Below are 23,026 nucleotides of genomic sequence, written 5' to 3' on the forward strand. Positions count from 1 at the left end.
GACTTAGTTCTGACTTGTAGTCTCTTTGTACTCTAGTTCAAACCTTTTGCCACAGAAGTAGTGCTAATGGTGGCAATTGTTCGTTGTGGTGAAAGACAAGGTGTGTTGGGAACTAGCCGGAAGTATTGCCATTCATTTTAGGTGCATGTTAACATATAAGCGGACTTTTCAGAATGAAGAAATTAGTAGATGAAGTCTTAGTTCTTGTATGGATGTCAAGAGCAAACTAACCAATTTCCTGGGCTTTATTCAGCATCTTTGTGTGGGCAAATAGAGTTTGTGTCTGTGAAATAGCAAAATGTCCTCTCTTTCCAGTATGTTCTGTCTTCTTCAACGGAAGAAGACTCTGTCCTGTCTGACAGAGAAATGGGAGACATATAGCAGTTAATAGATTGTTGTGGGGTGGTTTGTTTGTCTGTGGGGTGGAGCCTAATGTAACTTTCCTGGGAAGACTATAGATTCATCTGCTGGAGTAGTGAGGCATACAGCGGCAAACACATGACTTCTCACCTTCTCTGCTTGGGTAGATCAGTGAAAGGTTATGAATCTATAATTAGTCCTTTTGAAGCAGTGAAGATGGAAGAGGAATCATCTCAAGGTGGGAAGGAAGTTACTAGAATCATTGCATTCATTGATATCCTAATCTGCTGAGATATGTTGTAGTCTCTTGCTTAACATCAAAACCAATATACTTTTTATTTTAATTTTTTAATTTATTTTAAGTTGGGACTGATAGTTTTACCTAAACCTTGGCAGATCAGCAGGTAGCTAAGACAGCTGTCTTCTAATGCAAAGATGATGGCTCAAAACTAAGTATTTTTTCTTCAACCAATAGAATAAGAATGTTGGACCTGAGGTGAAATTGCAAGACTTGCAGTCTCTGGAAGCTCCAGCCTCTTATGTAGACTGCTCTTCTACTTCTACAGGTGAGGACACAGAATAAGGCATGTGACAAGAAAATTGTGGAAATTTGAGGAGTTTCAGGGACAAATCTAAAGTCATTTGGAAAGAGGAGCTTTGAGGTCAGAATCTAAAGATGTACAGGAGATGATAGAAAAGATGCACACGAGGTAGAAGAGAACATTCTAATGTGGGATGGATAGGATTTATCAGAAGAGAATAAAGAAGTGGTTCTTAAGATGAGAAAGGGAGAAGGATTTGAAGGAGAGTGTGTTTGTAGATGCAAAGGCTGATGTCTAAGACACAGAAGAGGATTAGGGTAAGATGAAGAATTGGGTTCCTCTCTGCAAGCTAGTATGTTTCTTTTTGTGTCTGAAAGTACCACCCCCACCCCCAAATTATTAAAAAAAAAACAAGAAACCAACCAACCCCGAACAAAACAAGCTGTTACCTAGTTCACTTGTTTCTTTGCCTCTTCATCTCTTCATTTTTCTGTAGAGATTAGTTATAGTATAGACTTAGGTGATGCCAGCATGCAGCAAATGCAGAAGATTTTGCATGTGCAGAATTATTGGGGATGTCTGGGTGCAATGCATAGGCTCAAACTTTTTTTTTTTTAATTTTGTTTTGGGGTTTTTTTTGTTGTTGTTTGTGTCTTTCTCACCTTGGAAACTAGAGAGAAGCTCCAGTCCCGTATATTCTCTCCACTTACCTACTGACTTTACATGCAACTCGTTATGCTTATGGTGACAAGTGTACCTTTTATCACTAGGTGTGTCAGGAGAGCTGGTGAATTCTGAAGTGCAAAAGCCTTTTGATGACACACTGGTGCTCTCTGAGGTACAAATTTAGTCTGGAACATTTTTCCTCTCAGTATTGTGTGCATCTATGGATACGAAACCTTTAATTTTGTTTAAAACCCCCAAAGAGTTGTGTTTTTAACATCCTGTAACCTAAAAAGGTTAAAAAGGTTGTTGCAACACTGCAACAGGCTTTAAGAGATAGCTCTCCCTTAATGGTTCCCTGTAAATTGTTTCTGCCCTCCAAACTGATTGACAGACAGCCTTTACAACACAAGATGTTGACTTATTGGTGGGCTGCTGTTCCATGGTTTCTGGGAAGGATTTGTGACTGCTTTTCTTTTGTGGCCTGTTTTTGGGGGGTGGGAGGAAACTTTAAGATAGTTATTTTGAAAAAGCCAAGCACTTTGGTCCCGATGCTTTGTCTTAGTGCTCTCACTTTGGAGATGGGCACAGACTGGAATATTGGCTTGTACACTGTTTCATTGCCATGTTAAATGGACAGATAGAATATGGGACAAAACCTCTTCATTCAGAGACTATGGATAGGATGCCAAGAAAATGTGGCTGGATAAGTACACTGGAGGGCTTGCGAGAATCACAGGAGAACTGAAAAGCCTCAGAATTATACGATCTTGTAATCAAGAGAGAATGGGAAATAAGGGATAGGAAGTTACATTTATGGTCTAATCCTAAAGCCAGAATCTTTCATGCTGCAACTTCAGAAACTGAAATGAACAGAAATGACCTGAGGAGTTCTCTTGATCTTAGTGAGTCTGCTATTTATTGCAATAGCCAGCTCAAGAAAGGGTATCCTTAAACTACAAAATGCAGAAAGCAGATACTTCCAAAAGTGACCCTTTCACAGGATTCAAAGGAAAATTGAAACCTATTATTTTCTTTTAGGCAAGAACCGGTGGCTTTCCCAATGGAAGCGAGCAGTTTACTGAGAAAAGTTGTCCGCCTGGAATTCTAGAATATCTTGCTGCAGAGAAGCAGAAAGAGCTGTCAGTTTTGCTCTTGGAACTGAAAGAAGCCCATGAAGAAATTACTTTTCTGAAAAGGCAGCTCAAGGGCCCAAACGGCCAAACTTCTACAGGTAACCGAACAGAAGCAGATAACCAGCTGGAAGATAATTCACAGATACAGTTTCTTGAGAGGGAAGAGCAAAAGGCTTCAGATACAGAAGATGAGTTGAGCAGTAGCTCATTACAGAGAGAAATAGAAGTGCAGCAAATTGATGTGCTTCAAAAAACCAGAATCAGTCTTCAAGAAGTACCCCAGGGTAGCACTGTCCCCTGCAGAGGGAAGATGGAGGCAATGCAAGAAGTCTCTACAGCAGATCCAGAGCTTGGCACTACTCAATCTCAAGAACTGATAAAGTTACAAAACCAAATTAGAGAACTGCAAATAATTCTGCAGAAATCAGAAGAATCCTATAAGAAAGATCTAGGAGAAAGAGGTGCAGAAATAAGTAGGCTAAACCAGCTGGCTGAGGAATACAGAAAAAAAATAGAGGATTCTGACAGTGCATTTTGTGTTTTGACTGAAGAACGAGATCAGCTCCTGTGTCAGATGAAGGAACTTTCTACCATAACAGAACTGAAAGAGCAAGTAAAGCAACTTGAGGAAAATCTAGCTCTTTCAGAAAAGCAGAGACTGTCAGACAGTCAAAGCAGTCTTCTGAGAGAACAAATCCAGAGCCTTAAAAATGAATTTAAATCCAAGGAGATAAAAATTGAAGCTTTGCAAAAAGACTTGGATGAAGCGCAGCTTCAGCTTTCTGACCAGGACATGCAACTAAAAGATCTGAGAAGCCAGATCGAAAAGAAGGAATGCGAAGTATTTGATCTCCAACAACTTTTGAGGAAGAGTACATCTGAGATAGAAGAGCTTTCCCAAAACTTAGCCTTAAAGGGATGCGAAGCAGCAAGCCTGGAACAGCTTGTTGCTGAACACACCAGGTCTATAGAGAGCCTGCAACAAACCTTGCTGGAGAAAGACCAACAGATGACAGAGATCAGTGTCAGCATGTCTGAGAAAATGGTTCTGCTGAATGAAGAGAAATTTTCCCTAGGAAATGAGCTGAAGAGTCTTAAAGAGCAAACAAGTCTATTATTAAAAGCTCAAGAAGAAAAAGACCAAAACATAGAAGCAAAAGATACATATCTGAAATGTGGGGCATCTGAGCAGCAGTATGAGACAGAGGCAGCATGTAAAGAAAGTGAGGTATTAATAAATAAACTTGAACTTCTGAAAAAAGAAAATGAGCAAGTAAAGCGGAAGCTGCAAGCAGCACTTGTAAACAGGAAGGAGCTTCTGAAGAAAGTTAGCAAATTGGAGAATGAATTAGTGCAATCGAGAAAAGAACATCAATCAGAAACCTCAGTGGCTCAAGAAGCTGAAGGGGAGAATATGACAAGTGTGACAAGCAGAGAAGTGAATCTTGAAAGCCAGCCCAGTGAGGAGTATCTAATTCAACTGCTTTCTGAAAAGGAATCTGAGTTGCAGAGCATCCGGAAGAATCTGCTAGATAAAGAAACTACTGAAGCACAATTGCAGGCAGTGATTGAGGAAATGAGGCAAAGCTTGCAAGGTAAGACAAACATTGTTTCCGTTAAAGATGAAATCATGGAGAGTCAGACAGTTGCTGACAAAGAAACTGAAACCAAGAGAAGCCCAAAAGATTGTGAAGAAAATGAAAAAAATAGTTCAGCAGCTACAAATCTTGAAGAAAACCAAAAGTCTGCTCTGAAAGAGAGGATTTCAACTCTTGAACAAGAAAAAGAACAACTTCAAAAAAAACTTCAGGAAGCCCTGGTATCTCGCAAAGACACTATAAAAAAGGCTCAAGAAAAAGACAGGCATCACAGAGAACAGCTGAAACAGCAGAAAGATGATTACAGCATCCTACAAGAACAATTTGATAAGCAAAGCAAAGAGAAGGAGAGCATCCAAGCTCAGCTCAGACAACTCCAAGAGCAGAAAGGATCAACAGAGAGTGTTCTTGGGAGTCACGGTAGGTTGGATTCTTCATGCATGGAAGCAGAAAATGCCACAAATAACAAGCTTGTACAAGTTGCAGATGTTTCTGGGGAAGAGTTTAAGAAAAAACTTGAAAAATTGCGGATGGAGAAAGAGGAATTGGAATATAATGTTGGCCATATGCAAAGTGAACTTGCTTGCAAATCAGAATTAGTCTTTCATTTGCAAGAGCACATAGCACAGTTGTTTCTGGAGATAGAAGGACTGAAGAGAACCTCTGACCAAGCTGAAGCTAAGGCAGCAGGTCTTCAGACAGAATTGGAGGAGAGTCAAGCAAAAATTTCTGGAGAGGGCAGTCTGGAAGACCTGAAAACGCTTATGCACCAAAAGGATGAAGAAATGGAATTTCTCAATTTGCAGTTAAGGGAGAAGAGTGAAGCTCTTAATAATGTGCAGGCACAGTTGTCGGAAAAAGAGGATTCAGTCAAGAGACTACGTAGTCAGTTGGAAACTCAGGCTCAGGTACATGAGGAACAAAGCAAGCGACTACAAACAGAGTTGCTTGAAATTCAGGAGAAGCAAGATGACAGTGCAGAAGCGGCTAAACAGAAGAATCAAATGCAGAGAAAGTTGCAAGCTGCACTTATCTCTAGAAAAGAGGCACTAAAGGAGAGCAAATCTCTGAAAGAGGAGCTGGCTAATGCTAAAACTACTATTGAAAATCTTAGTGTCAAGTTGACAAATATGGAGAGCCAAATATGTGGCCATGTTAAAGAAACAGATACTTTAACAGAAAAGTTAGCAGGCCTCACTGAAGAGCGAGAAAAACTTACTGCAGAAGTTGGTAAAGTACTTCAAGAAAATCAGAATCTTGATGGATGCTGCAAAAACCTGACATTTACTTTAGACAGAGTTGTTCTAGAGAAGGAGAAGCTGGAGAAGGAGGTGGAATCCTTGAAATGCTTTCATGCTGCTGAGAGTTCTGAGTGGCATGAGAAATACAGGGAGCTTCAGAAAGAATATGAAACTCTGCTGCAGTCATATGAGAATGTGAGTAATGAGGCTGAGCGGATACAGCGTGTTTTTGAAACTGTTAGGCAGGAAAAGCAGGAAATTTTCATTAAGCTGAAAAGTGTTGAAGCAAAAAAAGAGGAAACAGATAAGCAGCTACAGGAAGCTGGACAGGAAATTGATGAAATGAAGGAGAAAATGAGGAAATTTGCAAAATCAAAGCAACAAAAGATCCTCGAACTAGAGGAGGAGAATGAGAAGCTTAGAGCAGAGATGCATTTTACAAATGTAACTGGAGACGTCTTTACAAATACTAGCCTGAAAGAAGATCTGGAGAGCTCTAGGAGGGATTACCAGTCTCTTTCTACTCAGCTTGAGACAGTAATGGCTGAAAAGGAGTCTCTTAATCAAGAGATCACAGACTTAAAGTGTCACTTGCAGTTAACAGAATCTAAGCTGAAAGAAAGCAGAGAACTGGTAGACAAGTATGTTGCTCAGAAGACAACAGGGGAAGAAACAAATCAGGCAGTTGCCACACCACCACTAGTGGAGAAGACTGAAAATCAACTGAACATAAGTTTTAGACCAGAGCCTCCTACTGCAGAGCTGGAACAAAAAGCATTTGAAGGTAGTAGCCCTTGTGAAGATCTTAGTACCTACATACAGCAGATAGCTGAGCTCACAGAGCGAATCACAGAACTAGAAGATAATAGGAGGGCTTCAGAGCAGCAGCTGGGTGACATCCACATGTGTGTTGAGACTTTAGCAGGTGAGAAAAGAGCTTTAGAGGCCCAAATGGAAGAGAAAGTTCATGAATTGAATGCTCTTCAGGACACAGTAGCAAAGATGGAACAAACAGTCCAAAAAACGAAAGACGACCTCCTCAGAATGACAGAATTGAAGAACATACTAGAGACTGAGAAGGATGATTTGGAAGAAAGGCTCATGAATCAGCTGGCAGAACTTAATGGGAGTATTGGAAACTATCAGCAAGATGCAACAAACTTCCAGATCAAAAATGAGCAACTGAAACATGAGCTTCAGAGTTTACAGAGAATGATGCATGAACTGGAGGAGGAGAAATGTCAGATGGCAAAAGAGAAAAGTGAAGCAAGTTCAGAAAAGCCAAAGGAATTTGTAGAAAAGCTAAAATGCAGTTGGAGGGGAGACACCAGCACACATGTAAAGGAACTTCAGGAACTGCTGAAACAGAAACAGCAGGAGATTAAGCAGCTGCAGAAGGACTGTATTAAAACCCAGGAAAAGAACAGTAGTTTAGAAAGAACTGTTAAAGCTCTGGAATTTGTGCAGAGTGAATCTCAGAAAGAGGTAGAAGCAGCCAAAGAGACTTTAGCTAAAGCAGTTGAAGACACCAGGAAAGCCCAAGAAGAGCTTGCTCTCTGCAGAGTAGTATTGGATGACACCCAAAGTGAGGCAGCAAGGGTTCTAGCAGAGAGTGTCAAAGTGAAAGAGGAGTTGCAGGCAAACAAAGAGAACATTAAAATTCAAATGAAGAAAAAAGATGAGGACTTTGAGAGAAGACTGGAACAGGAAAAAGACAAGCACTCAAAGGAAATTAAAAACATAGAAGAAAAACTGACAACTTTGCAGAGGGAGAAAGACTATATGGAAACAACTGTTGGTGATCTTCAAGACACCCTGAAGACAAAGGATCAGGAAGCCAAGCAATTGGAAGGCAGCCTAAACAAAACACTAGCTCAGCTTGCAGCCTTCACTAGGAGCATGTCTTCCCTTCAGGATGACAGGGATAGAGTGATAGATGAATCAAAAACATGGGAGAAGAAATTCACGGAAACTATTCAAAAGAAGGAGGAAGAAATACGTTCAAAAGAGGAAACTTGTGTTGTGCTAAAAGACCAGATGAAGCAGATGACCATACATGTGGAAGAACTTCAGACTCATATATCCAGGTAAAGAAAGTGCTAATGACTCAGCTGGTACTCTTGTATTTCCTTTTGACAAGGCAGCAGCCAGAGGTGAGGTAGGATTCCCCTTTTCTTTTGCAGTATACCAGAAAGAAAGAATTTTGAGTATGAAAATATACTAAATAGGACGTGTGATTGGCAAAACTAATAAATGCCTAAGATGGAGAGCAGAATTAGTCTTCCTAATACAGCCATAAACATAAGGCTCATCTGGTTCGCTTATATTTGGATAGAAAAGAGGTTTGGAATTATGTTGTAGGGAGTTACTATATATTTGTTGTCTGCACAAGGATGTGGGGAGATTAACACTGTAAAATATTCCTTCTCCTCATCATTAGGGTACCCATGTTAAATCTATTCTTTGTGACAAGCAGTAGCCATCTGTATACTATCTAGAGTCTTTATTAATGTGAAATTTGAAATAGATTCTTTTGCATAGAGTTGTTGCATTCAGAGATTAAACTTGGCAGGTCGAGAGAGCATTGGGATACATAATTCCAGTTTAATCCCAAAATAGATTTTGAGGGAAAGATGGAGCTATAGAAATGCACCAAAATGTACATTTAGGAATTTTCAAAATTCAAAACCAAATTGTTCTTACATGAGTAAAATTGTTCTATAAAGTTTGTGATCAAAATGCTGTATCTTTGCATGCTGGAACATGAAATGAACATCAAGCATGTGAGAACAGTGATTTCATTGATTTTTTTTTTTTTTTTGTTAGCTACAATGGATGAGAGAAAAAAAGTATTTTAATGAAAAGGAGGTGATAACATTCAATGTTTAACCTCCTCCATTTTTTCAATATTGACATCAAGATTTATCTCACTGGACAACTTTTAAAAAATATTCCCCCCCACACCACCCCCCTCAGGCAGTAGTACAGTCAGAACTTTAAAACATGCCTTGAATTTTAAATTGAGGGAAAATTAATCATCTGGATATTTCCAGCTTGCTTTCTTAAAGTAAAACTAATTTTGTGGCTTTTCTAAATTAGTATAAGCAATTAAGACTATGACTGTGGTTTTGGATACTGAGATACTTCACTGATTTGTGACTGACTTTCTCTTCTCTGTTTTCAGGCTGGAACGCAACAAGAAAGACTGGGAGTCTGAATCCAGGAAGGAGATTCAGCATCATCAAAGGACATGTGAAATGTTGCAGGAGGAAAAAAAGGAGCTTTTGACTCAGCTTGAAGGATCTCAGAAACTGTACAGCAAGTCTCAGAATGAACAGCAGAAACTGGAGTCAGAAATCAGCAGCCTGAGAGACCAGCTTGCTGACTTACAGAATTCCTTCACCAAATGTGAATTGGTCAGAGAAGAGCTGGGGAGTATGGTCAAGCAACAAGAGACCAGTATCCAGAATTTTAAATTCAGCTGTGAACAGCTTGAGGCTGATCTGCAAGCTTCCAAGGACCTAACGAATAAGCTGCATGAAGAAACTAGTGCCAAGGATCAAAAGATCATTAGTTTGCTGTCTGCCAAGGAAGAAGCAGTTTTGGCTGCTCTATCTGAATTACAGCAGCAACATTCTGAAGAGATGAAAGAGTTGGAGCATAGGCTAAGTAAGGAGGAAGAAGAAAAAAAAGCCTTGGAAAATGAGAAGAACAAATTTCTTGACAAACTTGATCGTCTCACTGAAAAGATGAGGATAAGCAGAGAAGAAAGTAAGCAGCAGAAGGCACAACTGGACTCCTTCACCAAGTCCATGTCATCTTTGCAAGATGACAGAGACCGCATACTGACAGACTACAAGCAACTTGAAGAACGTCATCTTGTTATAATTTTGGAAAAAGACCAGCTAATTCAAGAGGCTGCTTCTGAAAACAATAAGCTCAAGGAAGAAATCAGAAGTTTTCATAGCCAGATGGATGACCTCAACTCTGAGAATGCCAAGCTGAATGCAGAGTTGATGCAGTATAGAGAAGACCTGAACCAGGTGATTTCAATAAAGGACTCCCAACAGAAACAACTTCTCAAAACGCAGCTTCAGCAGATCCAAACTCTGGAAAAGGAGAAGGCAATCGTAGAAACACAACTGAAAGAGTCTGAGCATACTCAGAATGATCTCAGGAAGTTCATGGAAGCCTTGAAAGAGGATAAAGTCAGTATGTCTCACGAGATTGAAACGCTTATGTCCTCTCTGTCTCGGGTGCAGAGTGAGATGACAGCATTACGTGAGGGGGGTCCTATCATAGAGTGTCAAGCACAACTGAAGGCCCGAGAGGAAGAGGCACAAGAACTGAGTCATAAGCTTTCCCTCTCACAGAAAAGGATAACAGAACTTGAGGGGGAACTAATATGTGTTCAAAGGGATGCAGCCAAGAGAGTGGGAGAGGCTGAGGACAGGCTTCGAAAGGAATTGAAGCACCTACATCATGATGCAGGGATAATGAGGAATGAAACAGAAACAGCAGAAGAGAGAGTAGCAGAGTTGGCACAGGACTTGATGGAAATGGAACAGAAATTTCTTGCAGTCACAGATGAAAACAAAGATCTCAGAGCTCAAATTCAGTCTTTTGGGAAGTCCATGAGCTCTCTTCAGGATAGCCGGGACCAGGCCAATGAAGAGCTTCACGTTTTGAAACAGAAATACTCTGCAGACTTAGAGGACCAAAAGACTCTAGTGCAGAATCTTCAGAAACAGATGCTTCAGCTACAAGAGGAGCAACATTCCACTGCCAGGGACCGAGACATAGTGAGGTCTGAGCTGACAGAACTGCAGAAAGCCACTGATGAAAGAGGTCTTTTGGCCCAGATTGAGAAACTTAATCAGAAGCTTACAGCCAAAGATGATGAGCTTCTCCATTTGTCTTCAGAACTGGAAGGCTCTTCCAACCAACTCAAATCTTTCTCCAAGGCTATGGCAAGCCTCCAGAATGAACGAGACCGTCTGCTGAATGAATTGGGCAAAACACGTAAGATTGAAGAAGTGAAGCAACAAGCAGAAGGGAGCACTTCCACCACTCCTTCAGAAGTGCAGAGTCTTAAGAAGGCACTGTCCTCCTTGCAGAATGACAGAGACAGAGTAGTAAGTCCTTGTTCTCTGTTCCTGCTCTTACTTAAAGCCCTATAGGAGATTTGGATCTTCACATCTTAAAATTCAGCACACTTAGATCTGGTATTTGCAATGTGAAACATGGATCATTGTTTTCAGAGAATCACAGAATAGTTGAGGTTGGAAGGGACTTCTGGAGATCCTCTAGTCCAACCCCACTGCTCAAACAAAGTCAGTTGGAATAGGTTGCCCAAGACAGTGTCCAGTCGGATTTTGAATAACTCCATTGGTGGATATTCCACAACTTCTCTGGGCAACCTGATTTATCATGTGTCTGGAAATGGTTTCCAGAATTAGTTGCTCCATCACCATCCCACGGATGGAGATGAGGCTGACCAGCCTACAGTTCCCCATTTCCTCCTTCCTACCCTTCTTGTAGGTAGGGATGACATTTGCTTTCTTCCAGTCTTCAGGAATCTCTCCCAGTCACCATGACCTTTCAAAGGTAATTGGGTTGCTTCTGTATGATGTTAGCACTTATGGGCACGTTCCATCAGATCTCCTGGATTTAGTATGTGCCATCTATGTTATCTTCTCTGACATACAGAAGCTGTGATACCGTTGTTAACTTTGCAGGGTGGTTTCTCTTCTTAGCTTGATTTAAATTAAGGAATCATAGAAATAAGGTACGGGTTCCCTGTTAACCTGCTTAGTCCACATCTGTGGAAGCTCATGCATTTGATTTGTCTTAGATTTTTAGAAGAGACTAGAGAAAAGACTTGGGTCTGTTTCTCCTCTTGGCAGCTGATTTTCAAGACAGGTACAAGGCATTGCAGCTTCATTTTGACATCCTTGCTTGCATACTTAATGTGTCTGTGTATAGTCTCTGGAACAATGCAGCTCAGCAAGCTTCAGAGTTATAGTTGCTGGTCAGATGACTTTTACAGTCATTTTCCACTGTCACTGAGTCTGCCTTAGTTTTCCCTTCTGCTGTTTCACAACAGACTTTGTGATACTGTCTTACACACATCCTTCTTGTCCATTTTATATCTCAGTTATTTGTAAATTTATGTCTTCTCTACTGCTGTTTTGTTGAACTTGCGTATCTGTGTAGCGCTGCTAATACTAAGATAGATCCTCAGTAGAGGGATCTCCTGACTCATTAAGTACTTCCCTGCCTCCAAAGTCAGTCATGTCTTCTTGTCTTCAAAAACTAATTGCAGTGACGGACATGTAATGACAACTTATTTCTAATTCCAGTCTGAGCAGACTGTCAAAAGGATTTTAGTGCCTCAGTTGGTATGCAGTAAATACTAACTTCAGGAGTTATTCTTATTCAGCTCTTTCTGTCTCACTTTGTCTTCCTCTGAATAAGAAAGAGAATTAATATTGTAGTCCGGGGCCTTTTTGTTAATGTATGTCAGATCTTCATGGAAGGTCTCAGAACTCACTACTGTCATTAACAGTAGAATTCTCTGAGGTTTTTTTCTGAGCAGTTTTTTAGTAGACTGCTGTAATCACCAATTCAGTTTCTAGTTTCTCTGTCATCTGAATGTGACTTTTTTTTCCTCCAGATGCCACAGGGAGAAATGCTCTTAAACACTTATAAGTCATAAACCTAGCTAGTTGCTCAGTTGTCACACACTCTGATATTTCCCTTTAATTAAAGGTAAGAGAGCTGAAGAATCTGCAGCAGCAATACATACTAGTCGGGGTAGAATCAGCTGAAAATTCTCACTTAAAAGCACAGCTGCAGGAATATCAGCAAGATGCAGATAAACAGCACCGTCTGCAAGAAGAGCTGAAGCAAGAAAGTATTTTCTATCAGCGGGAGCTCCAGCAGCTTAGGTGAGAATTGTCTGTCTTCTCACTGCCTCAGAGATGCAAATGTGTCATTTCTTTCATTCAAAGAGCAATTGTGGGCAGAAAGCAAAGAAAGCATTGAGAACCACAGCCTTACCTATGTCAGCTGTCAGTAAATCACTTTGCCCTGTTCAGGAGCGAGCACACATTTCCCTTGTTCAGCTTTAGCCTCAGATTTAGGGGGAAGGATAACAGCCAAATATACTGGAAGAAAATGCCTGTGTTAAATATATCAATGACCTTTTAATTTTTATTTCCTTCATCCAGTGGCAACCAATATCATCTGTTTCAGAGGAAACTTAGGCTGTTTCTTGTGTTGGAGCTTATGTATATAATTACAGAACTCTCCATTCCAAGCTGATGATGAACACCCTTTATTATCCCACTGATACCATTGTTTAGAAAATACTCATTTTGAATGACTGTCTAGTCCTTTGTTTCACTTGCTTTATGTCTTCTATTTTTAAAAAAGTCTGTAATTCAAGTCTAGTAAATTGTCATCTCCAACTAGAATAAAATTAATCGACAAATGTGCTGTTTTCTAAAAATGGGGAAAAAATCCTTTCAGGTACTTCAGAGATCCATCTAAGAATGACTGAACCTAGAGTGAAAGAGGTGGGGGTTGTTTTGTGGAAAGGTGGCTTATCTTTGGCATTGTCAATGACTTGCTTGACAAAACTCTCTGTACAGTAAGATCAAAACAATGCCCAGGAATACCAAAAGTGTGAGCATTGAACAATCTGCAGTGTTGAGCCAAATACAGAATACTTCCTTAAACCTGCTTTTAAGGTTCCTGTACTTAAGTGGGTTGGTGGTTTCATTTTGGTTTAGTTATAAAACTTCTTTTCTGGCATGGGGTAATGATGGGAAATAGAATCATCCTCAGCTCTTCTGAGCTGGATACCTCGATATCATAAGTGATGCTGGTAACTTTCTGGTAATTTCCTTTGTGTTGTACTGGGAAGACAAGAGAAGACTACGTGGGAGAAGCAGAACAACAGCATAAAGGAGCAGTACCTGTTGGTCATAGCAGAAAAAGACAAGCAGCTGAGCCATTTACAAAGGATCACACAAGAAATGAAACTGCCCCTCAGCAAGTCTCAAATTATAGAGGAGCAGTACCAAACGAAGGTGGGTGGAAATACACAGATTCTTTATCGCATGGAAATCTGAGGCTTGAAATTCAGCCAAAATAGCATGTGTTGCTTGTATTCAGCTCATACAGACTTGCAGTATCAGATTTTGTTTTGTGGCCTCCAAGGACTATACCAACAATACAACTTGGATCATTGAAAATCTTTAGAAGACTCTGGCTTTACCCTTATGTGCTCTTCCCTTAGTTCATGGTTCCTAATGTTTCAAGAAAGCGAGTAAAAGAGACAGGGCTGCCTAGGTACCTTAGGTCCTTCTAAGCAGTATGGAACTTCTCAGGTCTTTCTGGCTATTTTAGAATTGCCTCTTGCACTGTGTGTTTGAATCTAAGATCTGGTTTAGTTCTCCTTTTAATGCCACATTCTAATTTTTAAGTTTCCTATTGAATTTTTATTGCTGTTTTTACCATGACAGGGATCTACAATCCTGACTCAAGGCCAGAGAGGCTGAGGATTGAACATTGCACTTTCTGCCTTCTTTCCCCTGTATCACAGTCATAAAAGTAGAGTGGAATATGTTGAGTATTTTGCTTGGTCTAGGGAAGGACGCTTGCCTGCTGCACGTACAATACCATTACATTATGAGCAAGGAAAGAACTCTCCTGCCCACATCTGTAATGTTTCAGTGAGCTTTTCTGTCAGTGGAGGAGGGATGAAATCTCTCCCTATCCCTTTGACACACACATGCATATAGGTAAAGAAAAAGCTAGAAAAATGTGCATGTGATGCTTTCCAGGAGAATGCTTTCCAGGAGAATGCTGACCTTTTAGTCTGTGTTAAATGAGAGCAGTGTGGACATTGCTTTGGGTTTTTGTTTGTTTTTCTTGTTTTCATTCATACGCTTTTTTTTCCTTCCTGTATTGTAGATGGCTTTAAGACAGCTTTTGAGAAGGATGTGCAAGTTCAGTGATCCTTCCTAATAGTCTGGATTTTCAAATGGCTTTGAGGATATTTCTGTTTATTCCCCATTTGCTGTTTTGCTTGAGCAGATCAAGTTCCAGGCCTAGGAATAATGTTGGGCTTTGACCTTGGAATACTAAACAGAGGGGACTAATATGAGAGTGGGTTGTCACATGTGCAGTATATTTTTCATTGTTCTTTCCCTGGCAGATTTCTTCAGAAGTTCTGAGAGGGGACTTCTCAAACCTCGAAACAGAGACAAAACATCTCCAGGCCCAGCTAAGTGACAGCCTGAAAGAACTGCACCAAAAAGAGCTCAGAATTCAGCAGTTAAACAGCAAGGTACCGATTATATCTTATACTTGCTTGCAGAGTCTGGGATGAGGAATGTGGGAAAGAGCTTGAATACGGCTCAGGGAGCAGGAAAGATTTTTTTCTGTTCTTGTGGGCATTTGGTGAAGTAACACAAAATCTGAAATATTAGTTAGAAAAGACTTCTGGAGATGATTTAGTACATCCTTCTGCTGCTCAAAGCAGCACTGTCACTAACATTAGGTCAAGTCAGCAATGACTTTGTCTAGCTGACTTGTGAAAGAAGAGAGATTCCAGAACCTCTTTGGGCCTTTGTCCAATGCCGCTCTACACATTTAACGCAAATATTTTCCTTAATGTCTCCTCTGACTCTTCCAAGCCACAGTCTGTGGCTATGGCTTCTTGTTGCAGTTTTACCCCAGCCAGCAGCTGAGCACCATGCAGCCACTAACGAGCACTAGACTCTACTATACAGTAAGGCAAGCAAGCCCCGTGGCAAGCACAGGAGCCTGCCAATTAATAGCTAAACAGCTAATACTAAATAGCTAATAACAGCTATAAATTCAATCTAGCACATTCCAATCAAATCCGTCGTTATCTCGAACCCTTCGGGCCCCATGATGGGCACCAAAATAGACTGTTGTGGTTTTACCCCAGCCAGCAGCTGAGCACCATGCAGCCACTCACTCACTCCCCCCCCCATCAAGATGGGGGAGAGAATTGGAAAAGGTAAAGTGAGAAAACTCGTGGGTTGAGATAGAGTTTAATAGGTAAAGCAAAAGCCACGTGCACAAGCAAAGCAAAACAAGGAATTCATTCCCCATTCCCATGGGCAGGCAGGTGTTCAGCCATCTCCAGGAAAGCAGAGCTCTGTCATGCGTAATGGTTACTTGGGAAGACAAACGCCGTCACTCCCCTTTCCTCTTCCCCAAGCTCCTTATAAACTGAGCATGACATCATATGGTACGGAATACCCCTTTGGTCGGTTTGGGTCAGCTATTCTGTTTGTGTCCCCTCCCAACTTCTTGCGCACCCCCAGCCGTCCCGCTGGCAGGGCAGTGCAAGAAGTAGAAAAGGCCTTGACTCTGTGTAAGCACTGATCACCAACAACAGGTCTATATAACAAAAACATCTCTGTATTATCAACACTGTTTCCAGCACAAATCAAAACCATAGCCCCTTACTAGCTACTATGAAGAAAATTAACCCTCTCAGCTGAAACCAGAACACTCCTTATTATATTTTCTGCCACTATCAGAAAGAGTTTGGTTCTGTCTACTTTATGACTCCATTTAATTTAATTGCAAGCTGTTGTAAAATGACCCTTTAGCCTCCTCTTTCGAAGGAGCAACCTCCTCTCACAGGCATCATGTGCTCCAATCCCTCAACAACCTCAGCAGCCTTTGCCTGGACTCCTTCCGATTTCTCTATCCATTTTAGAATCATTTAGGTTGGAAAAGACCTTTAAGATCATCAAGTCCAACCGCTAACCTAGCACTGCCAAGTCTACCACTAAGCCATGTCCCTAAGCACCGCATCTGTGCATCTTTTAAATACCTCTGGGGATGGCAACTCAACCACTTCCCTGGGCAGCCTGTTCCAAGGCTTGATAACCCTTTCAGTGAAGAAATTTTGCCTAATATCCAATCTAAACCTCCCCTGGCGCAACTTGAAGCCATTTCCTCTCGTCCCATCACTTGTTACTTGGGAGAAGATACCAACACCCACCTTGCTATGACCTCCTTTCAGGTCTCCCCTCAGCCTCCTTTTCTCCAGGCTAAACAACCCCAGTTCCCTCAGCCGCTCCTCATCAGACTTAGTCTCTAGACCCTTCACCAGCTTTGTTGCCCTTCTCTGGACACGCTCCAGCACCTCAGTGTCTTTCTGGTAGTGAGGGGCCCAAAACCGAACACAGTACTTGAGGTGCGGCCTCACCAGTGCCAAGTACAGGGGGACGATCACTGCCCTAGTCCTGCTGGCCACAATATTTCTGATACAAGCCGGGATGCTGTTGGCTGCCTTGGCCAAAAGTCAGCCGGCTGTCGACCAATACCCCCAGGTCCTTTTCCGCCGGGGCAGCTTTCCAGTCACTCCTCCCCAAGCCTGTGGTGTTGCATGGGGTTGTTGTGACCCAAGTGCAGGACCCAGCACTGAGCCTTGTTGAACCTCATACAGTAGTTGGCCTCGGCCCATCGATCCAGCCTGTCCAGATCCCTCTGTAGAGCCTTCTTACCCTCAAGCAGATCAACACTCCCACCCAACTTGGTCTTGTCTGCAAACTTACTGAGGGTGGGTGCACTTGATCCCCTTGTCCAGATCATGGATAAAGATATTAAAGAGAACTGGCCCTAATACTGAGCCCTGGGGAACACCACTTGTGACCGTCCGCCAACTGGATTTAACTCCATTCCCCACAACTCTTTGGGCCCAGCCATCCAGACAGTTTTTTACCCAGTGAAGAGTATGCCCGTCCCAGCCATGAGCAGCCAGTTTCTCCAGGAGAATGCTGTGGGAAACGGTATCAAAGGCTTTACTAAAGTCCAGGTGGACAACATCCACGGCCTTTCCCTCATCCACTAAGTGGGTCACCTTGTCATAGAAGGAGATCAGGTTAGTCAAGCAGGACCTGTCTTTCATGAACCCATGCTGGCTGGGCCTGATCACCTGGTTGTCCCATAATTGCCACGTGATGGCACTCAAGATGATGTGCTCCATAACCTTCCCCAGCAGCAAGGTCAGGCTGACAGGCCTGAAGTTCCCCGATCTTCCTTCATGCCCTTCTTGTAGATGGGCATCCCATTTGCTAACCTCCAGTCAACTGGGACCTCCCCAGCTCAAAATGAGTGACATAATACCAGTCCCAGTATACCAGGTACAGTCTTATTGCTGCAAAGCAGAGCAGGTAATAACTTCCCTCAATCTGCTGGCCTTGTTTCTCCTGATGTAGACAGTTTGCCTTGTTCACATGAGGATGTACTCTTGGCTTGTATTCAGCTGGGTAACTGCTGTAACTCCCTGGTCCTTTACAGCAGAACTGTTGCCTCTGCAGTCTCTTCCCATCCTATACTGATGCATGGGGTTTGCCTCAGGTGCAGAAGTTTACACGTCTCCTTATTGAACTTGAGATTTCTGTTGGCCCAATCCTCAAGTTTCTCAAGGTCCCTCCAGATTGAAGTTTTAGTCTTAGTCATGTCAGCCACTCTCCAAAATTCAATACTGGCTGCAAATTTGCTGGTGCTATACTCGATGTCATAACTTGTATTGCTGTCAATGTTGAGCAGTATGTGCCCCAGGTAGGTCCAAGGAGTATTCTGCTCATTGGTGGCTGTCAAGCCATTGATCATTGCCTTTGTCCAGTGGTCCAATCAATTTTTGACTATGTAGCAGTTCATTTGTCTCGTTCATAGCTCCTTAGTTTCCAAACATGAATACTGCCTGTGATGATGTTATCATAGAATCATAGAATGGTTTGGGTTGGAAGGGACCTTAAAGATCATCTAGTTCCAACCTCCCTGCTGCGGGCAGGGACACCCTCCACTAGACCACGTTGCTCAAAGCCTCATCCAACCTGGCCTTAAACACTTCCAGGGATGGGGCCTCCACAACCTCTCTGGGCAACCTGTTCCAGTACCTCACCACCCTCACAGTAAAGAATTTCTTTCTAACATCTAATCTAAATCGACCCTCCTTCAGCTTGAACCCATTACCCCTTGTCCTGTCACTACAGTCCCTCATAAACAGTCCCTCACCATCTTTCCTGTAGGCTCCCTTCAGAAACTGGTAAGCCGCAATTAGATCTCCCCGGAGCCGCCTTTTCTCCAGGCTGAACAATCCCAGCTCTCTCAGCCTGTCCTCATAGGAGAGGTGCTCCATCCCTCCAATCAGCTTTGTGGCCCTCCTCTGGACTCGCTCCAACAGCTCAATGTCTCTCCTGTACTGAGACCCCCAGAGCGGGATGCAGTACCCCAGCTGGGGTCTCACAAGAGCTGAGTAGAGGGGCAGGATCACCTCCCTTGACCTGCTGGTCATGCCTCTTTTGATGCAGCCCAGGACACGGTTGGCTTTCTGGGCTGCAAGTGCACACTGCCGGCTCATGTTGAGCTTCTCATCAATCAATACCCCCAAGTCCTTCTCCTCGGGGCTGCTCTCAATCCATTCCTCGCCCAGCCTATAGTCGTGCTTGGGATTGCGCCGACCCATGTGCAGGACCTTGCACTTGGCCTTGTTGAACTTCATGCAGTTCGCACGGGCCCACCTCTCCAGCCTGTCAAGGTCCCTCTGGATGGCATCCCTTCCCTCCAGCGCGTCAACCACACCACACAGCTTGGTGTTGTCGGCAAACTTGCTGAGGGTGCACTCGATCCCGCTGTCCACGTCGCCAACAAAGATGTTGAACAGTGCCGGTCCCAGTACCGACCCCTGAGGAACACCACTCGTCACCGTTCTCCACTTGGACATTGAGCCGTTGACCACAACTCTTTGAGTGTTAAAAAGTTCTGTGTACTCGAGCTGGCTGGGATGGAGTTTCTTTACTTCATAGCAGCCCCTAGGGTGCTGTGTTACAGATTTGTGACTAAAGCAGTGTTGATAACACACAAATGTATTAGCTATTGCTGAACAGTGCTTGCACAGGATTAAGGCCTCCGTTTCTTACTTTGCTCTCCCTGCAGTGAGTAGGCTGAGGGTGAGCAAGAGTTTGGGAGAGGTCACAACTGGGACAGCTGACCTGAATGGACCAGAGGGATATTCCAGGCCATATATAGATCACATTCAGGAAGATCAGTGAGAGTAGCGTCTAAATCAGCAACTTTTCTGCCACTTAATTTTATTGCCCTTTCTGTAAAGTGACCAGAGGGAGAAGGGAAGAGGACAGGGGAAGAAAGAAAGAGAGGGGAGAAGAGGAGAGGGGAGGGAGAGGACAGATTCAGGAGGAGGGCAATTGGGGAAGGATGGAAGGGCAAAAGGGAGAATGGGGGTGAGGGAAGAGGGAGACCAGACAAAGGGACCAGAGAGCAAGATTATGTGAAGAAAGTTGTTGCCAGGTTCCATTTCTGTTGTTGGGAGTTCTTTCAAGCCTCCTGAAGGAAGTCCCTCCTTCGGAAGGCATGCTTGTGATCTTCAGTGCTGCCCGTGATCTTGAAAAAGTTCCTGTATTTCAATGCAGAATCACACGCAGTCCAGTTCCCACATTGCTAAATTCTGAGTCTTCCATTTCAGTCTTCAGAAAGAGTATTGCATTCAAGGAGACAGCAAGAATATGAAATCATAATTTATTGATAATATTTCTGAAAGGTTTAGGTCAATCTCAGCACTTTATAAATCTTGTTCTGGAAGCATGTTATTCTGTACATCATGTTAATGTTTTGGGACTTCTGTTCTGGAAACCTTAGCCACAGACTACTGTTGGAGATTATCACTGGTCTTTGGACCTTAGTAACGTGCAGCGTGGCAGTTCCCATGTTCTCAATAGAATTCTTACCCTCAGTTACACAGAGAACAATTTTACTTTCACAAAAATATGAGTTCTTTACTTAGCAGTTACGTTCTCTTCTCAGCTATCTCAGGTGTTTGAGGAGAAAAATGCCCTCTCCCTGCAGCTGCGCAGTAGCAGTCGGAACATCTGTGAGAACCATCAGCACTACAGTGAGGTTCTGAACCGTTGCTTCGTGCTTGAGAGGCAGCTCCAGGAGCTGCAGTCTGCAGACAAGGGCATGGTAAGGGTGGTCGTCTTGGTGCAAGGGAGGGAAAAGCTTATTTCAGATGGCTCCATTAACTGTGCAGCATTGTATCTACTATCTATCCTTTTCATTCAGTGCTACCTTTCAAGCTACTGATGCTTTCTTTCAGGATTTGTTTCCAACAGATGCTGCTCCAGGAGCACCCCAAGAAAAGAATGAGCCTCAGAGAGGCAGTTACACACCAGAACTGCAGGAGTTGCAACTGAGGTAAAGAAAGCCTGAGAAAACAGGGGTGGGAGTGTTAGTCCGGATGGAGGTCTTTGGGCTAGTGATGAGCCTATTCCTGTTACTCTCCGTCAGAGCGTTGGAAAAACTCAATTCCACACTAGGACTTTGTGGAAGTAGAGGAGCTGTTATATGCACCTGACAGCTGTCATTAGTTATCTTTTTGGATAGAACTTCAAAAAATGAAGAGACAACATGCAGCAGCAATTCCAGTTGACCATCACCAGCCAAAGTAGCATCTTTGATTTGATGAGGCTGAGTCCTCAGTAACTGCTTGAGTATATTAATTGTCCTGGTCTCAAGGCTGTTAGCCTGAGAGTGTCTGGAATTGAGACCTAGCACATGATTCCTTATAACTTTCTGGAACTAAGATCTAGCACATGATTCATCATACTCTTTCAAAATAATTTTCAGAAGGTGGGGCTATGGATGACAGAGCCAAGGAACTCCTTCCTGATGTGACACAGAAGCTTCAAGAGATTTATGTTCTCTCTTGCTTTCCAAATAATTTAACTATATTTTAAGATAACTAAGTCTTCTGTGTGAAGTGGAAGGGAACTGGAGTGTGTTCACATACTGCATCAGTGAATACAACAGAATAGTCAATGAATTAGCCCTTTTTTGGCATATGCTTGTTTATTTTCTGACAGGTTGTCCGAAACAGAACATTTACACAGCAGCACAAAGCAGGATCTGAGGTATTTAGAGGAGCAGCTGGAAGAAGAACGGGACCATCGTCTTGCTGTAGAGGAGGCACTCTCTGCAGCACAGGATCAGATAAGGAGGTGAGGGAGCTTGAGCAAACAGGCAGTATCACCATAAAAGTATTGTGATTCTAGCTCTGTGTTCATCTGCACTTCATTACATCCTTCTGTTGAATGTGACTGTGGGTATAGAAACAACTATACCATGTCTGTCACAGATTCTAAGAATGGTTGAGGTTGGAAGGGACCTCTGGAGGTCATCTGGTCCAATGCCCCTGCTCAAGCAGGGCTACCTAGAGCCAGTTGCCCAGGACCATGTCCAGATAGTTTTTGAATACCTCCAAGAATGAAGACTTGACAACCTCCCTGGGCAACCTGTGCCAGTGCTCAGTCATCCATACAGTAAAAAAGTGTTTCCTGATGTTCAGACTATCCTTCAATTGTAGACAAAGATAGAATGAGACAACTGGCTAGACATTAAGACAAATTCTGACTAGAAATGAGATGTCAGCTTTCTCAATGAGTTAAATTAACTACTGGAAAATATAATTTAGACACTGGGAATTGGATGAAAGCATAAGAGGAGTTTTCATACTTCCAGAGATTTGTGTCCTCAGTAAGCACTCAGTATTTGTCATGGGCAAAACAGTCTTGAAGAATGCCACTCAATTTTAATGTATTTCTAATTAACATAAACTTTTAATTAATTTGGGTATTGAGAACAATTAAACATTTAGGGAAAACACTTCCCCCTGCCTTTCCCAGACTCACCTTCAGTCTAGACACCTTTCCTCCCTGCTTCCTAGTATCCTGTCGCGTTGTTTGCACCACACATCACACTCGGTCCCTTTGGTGAAGCAAAGGCAGCATAGGAGGCTGGGGTCAGTATGCAGTGATTTCTCTCTGCTGCTCCTTGTTTCTTATTCATTTCCTCCTTTCCCTAGCAGCTACCGCTCTTTGTTAAATATGTTTGAGCAGAGGCACCATATGCTCCTCTGATTGTAGTTTTGGCACACAGTGAGGCATCATCTATTGCCGAGCCAGCTGGAACCAGCTGAGACTGGTACCGTGCACTTCATGGCCTCCTGCCACACAGCTCTCCCTTGCAATTCCCTGTTACCAAAACCTTGCCATTTATACCTAATACTGTGTATCTCAGGTTACTTGGCAGATGCCCTTATAGTCAGCAAAGGAGGCTGACCTAGACTAGATGTTAGGAGTGGGATGCAGTGAGTCACATATTAGAAATGCCTGTTTCTCCTCATTGACTATAAAAGTGGGTTTTATCACGTAACTTGATTGTAGGCACTTGTGCTGTGCATTTCCTGGTAGTTAAAATAAATTGGAGTCTTTTACATGAAAACAATGGCTTTCTTCTGACACACATGCTGATTCAACCAAAACATAATGGTCTGTATGGAAGAATTCTGGATGAAGTTCCTTGGTAATTGCTACACAACTCACGCATAGCATTTAAGTCTATGAAAGCCT

The 23,026-nt window shown here is 42.6% G+C and overlaps 1 protein-coding gene across 2 annotated transcripts in view; it reads left to right on the forward strand.

Annotated features, from left to right (window-relative positions):
- Positions 1-23,026, forward strand: part of GOLGB1 (golgin B1) — a 56,884-nt gene that overhangs the window by 30,084 nt on the left and 3,774 nt on the right. For both annotated transcript variants that reach the window (XM_075741837.1, XM_075741906.1), the window contains 10 exons: positions 836-926; positions 1,673-1,740; positions 2,607-7,627; positions 8,725-10,675; positions 12,312-12,490; positions 13,471-13,636; positions 14,767-14,898; positions 20,424-20,582; positions 20,716-20,813; positions 21,482-21,616. In XM_075741837.1, coding sequence (XP_075597952.1) covers positions 836-926; positions 1,673-1,740; positions 2,607-7,627; positions 8,725-10,675; positions 12,312-12,490; positions 13,471-13,636; positions 14,767-14,898; positions 20,424-20,582; positions 20,716-20,813; positions 21,482-21,616 — 8,000 coding nt within the window. The remainder of the gene's footprint in view (positions 1-835; positions 927-1,672; positions 1,741-2,606; positions 7,628-8,724; positions 10,676-12,311; positions 12,491-13,470; positions 13,637-14,766; positions 14,899-20,423; positions 20,583-20,715; positions 20,814-21,481; positions 21,617-23,026) is intronic.

This window comes from Balearica regulorum, chromosome 1, assembly GCF_011004875.1.
Source record: "Balearica regulorum gibbericeps isolate bBalReg1 chromosome 1, bBalReg1.pri, whole genome shotgun sequence".
NCBI lineage: Eukaryota > Metazoa > Chordata > Aves > Gruiformes > Gruidae > Balearica > Balearica regulorum.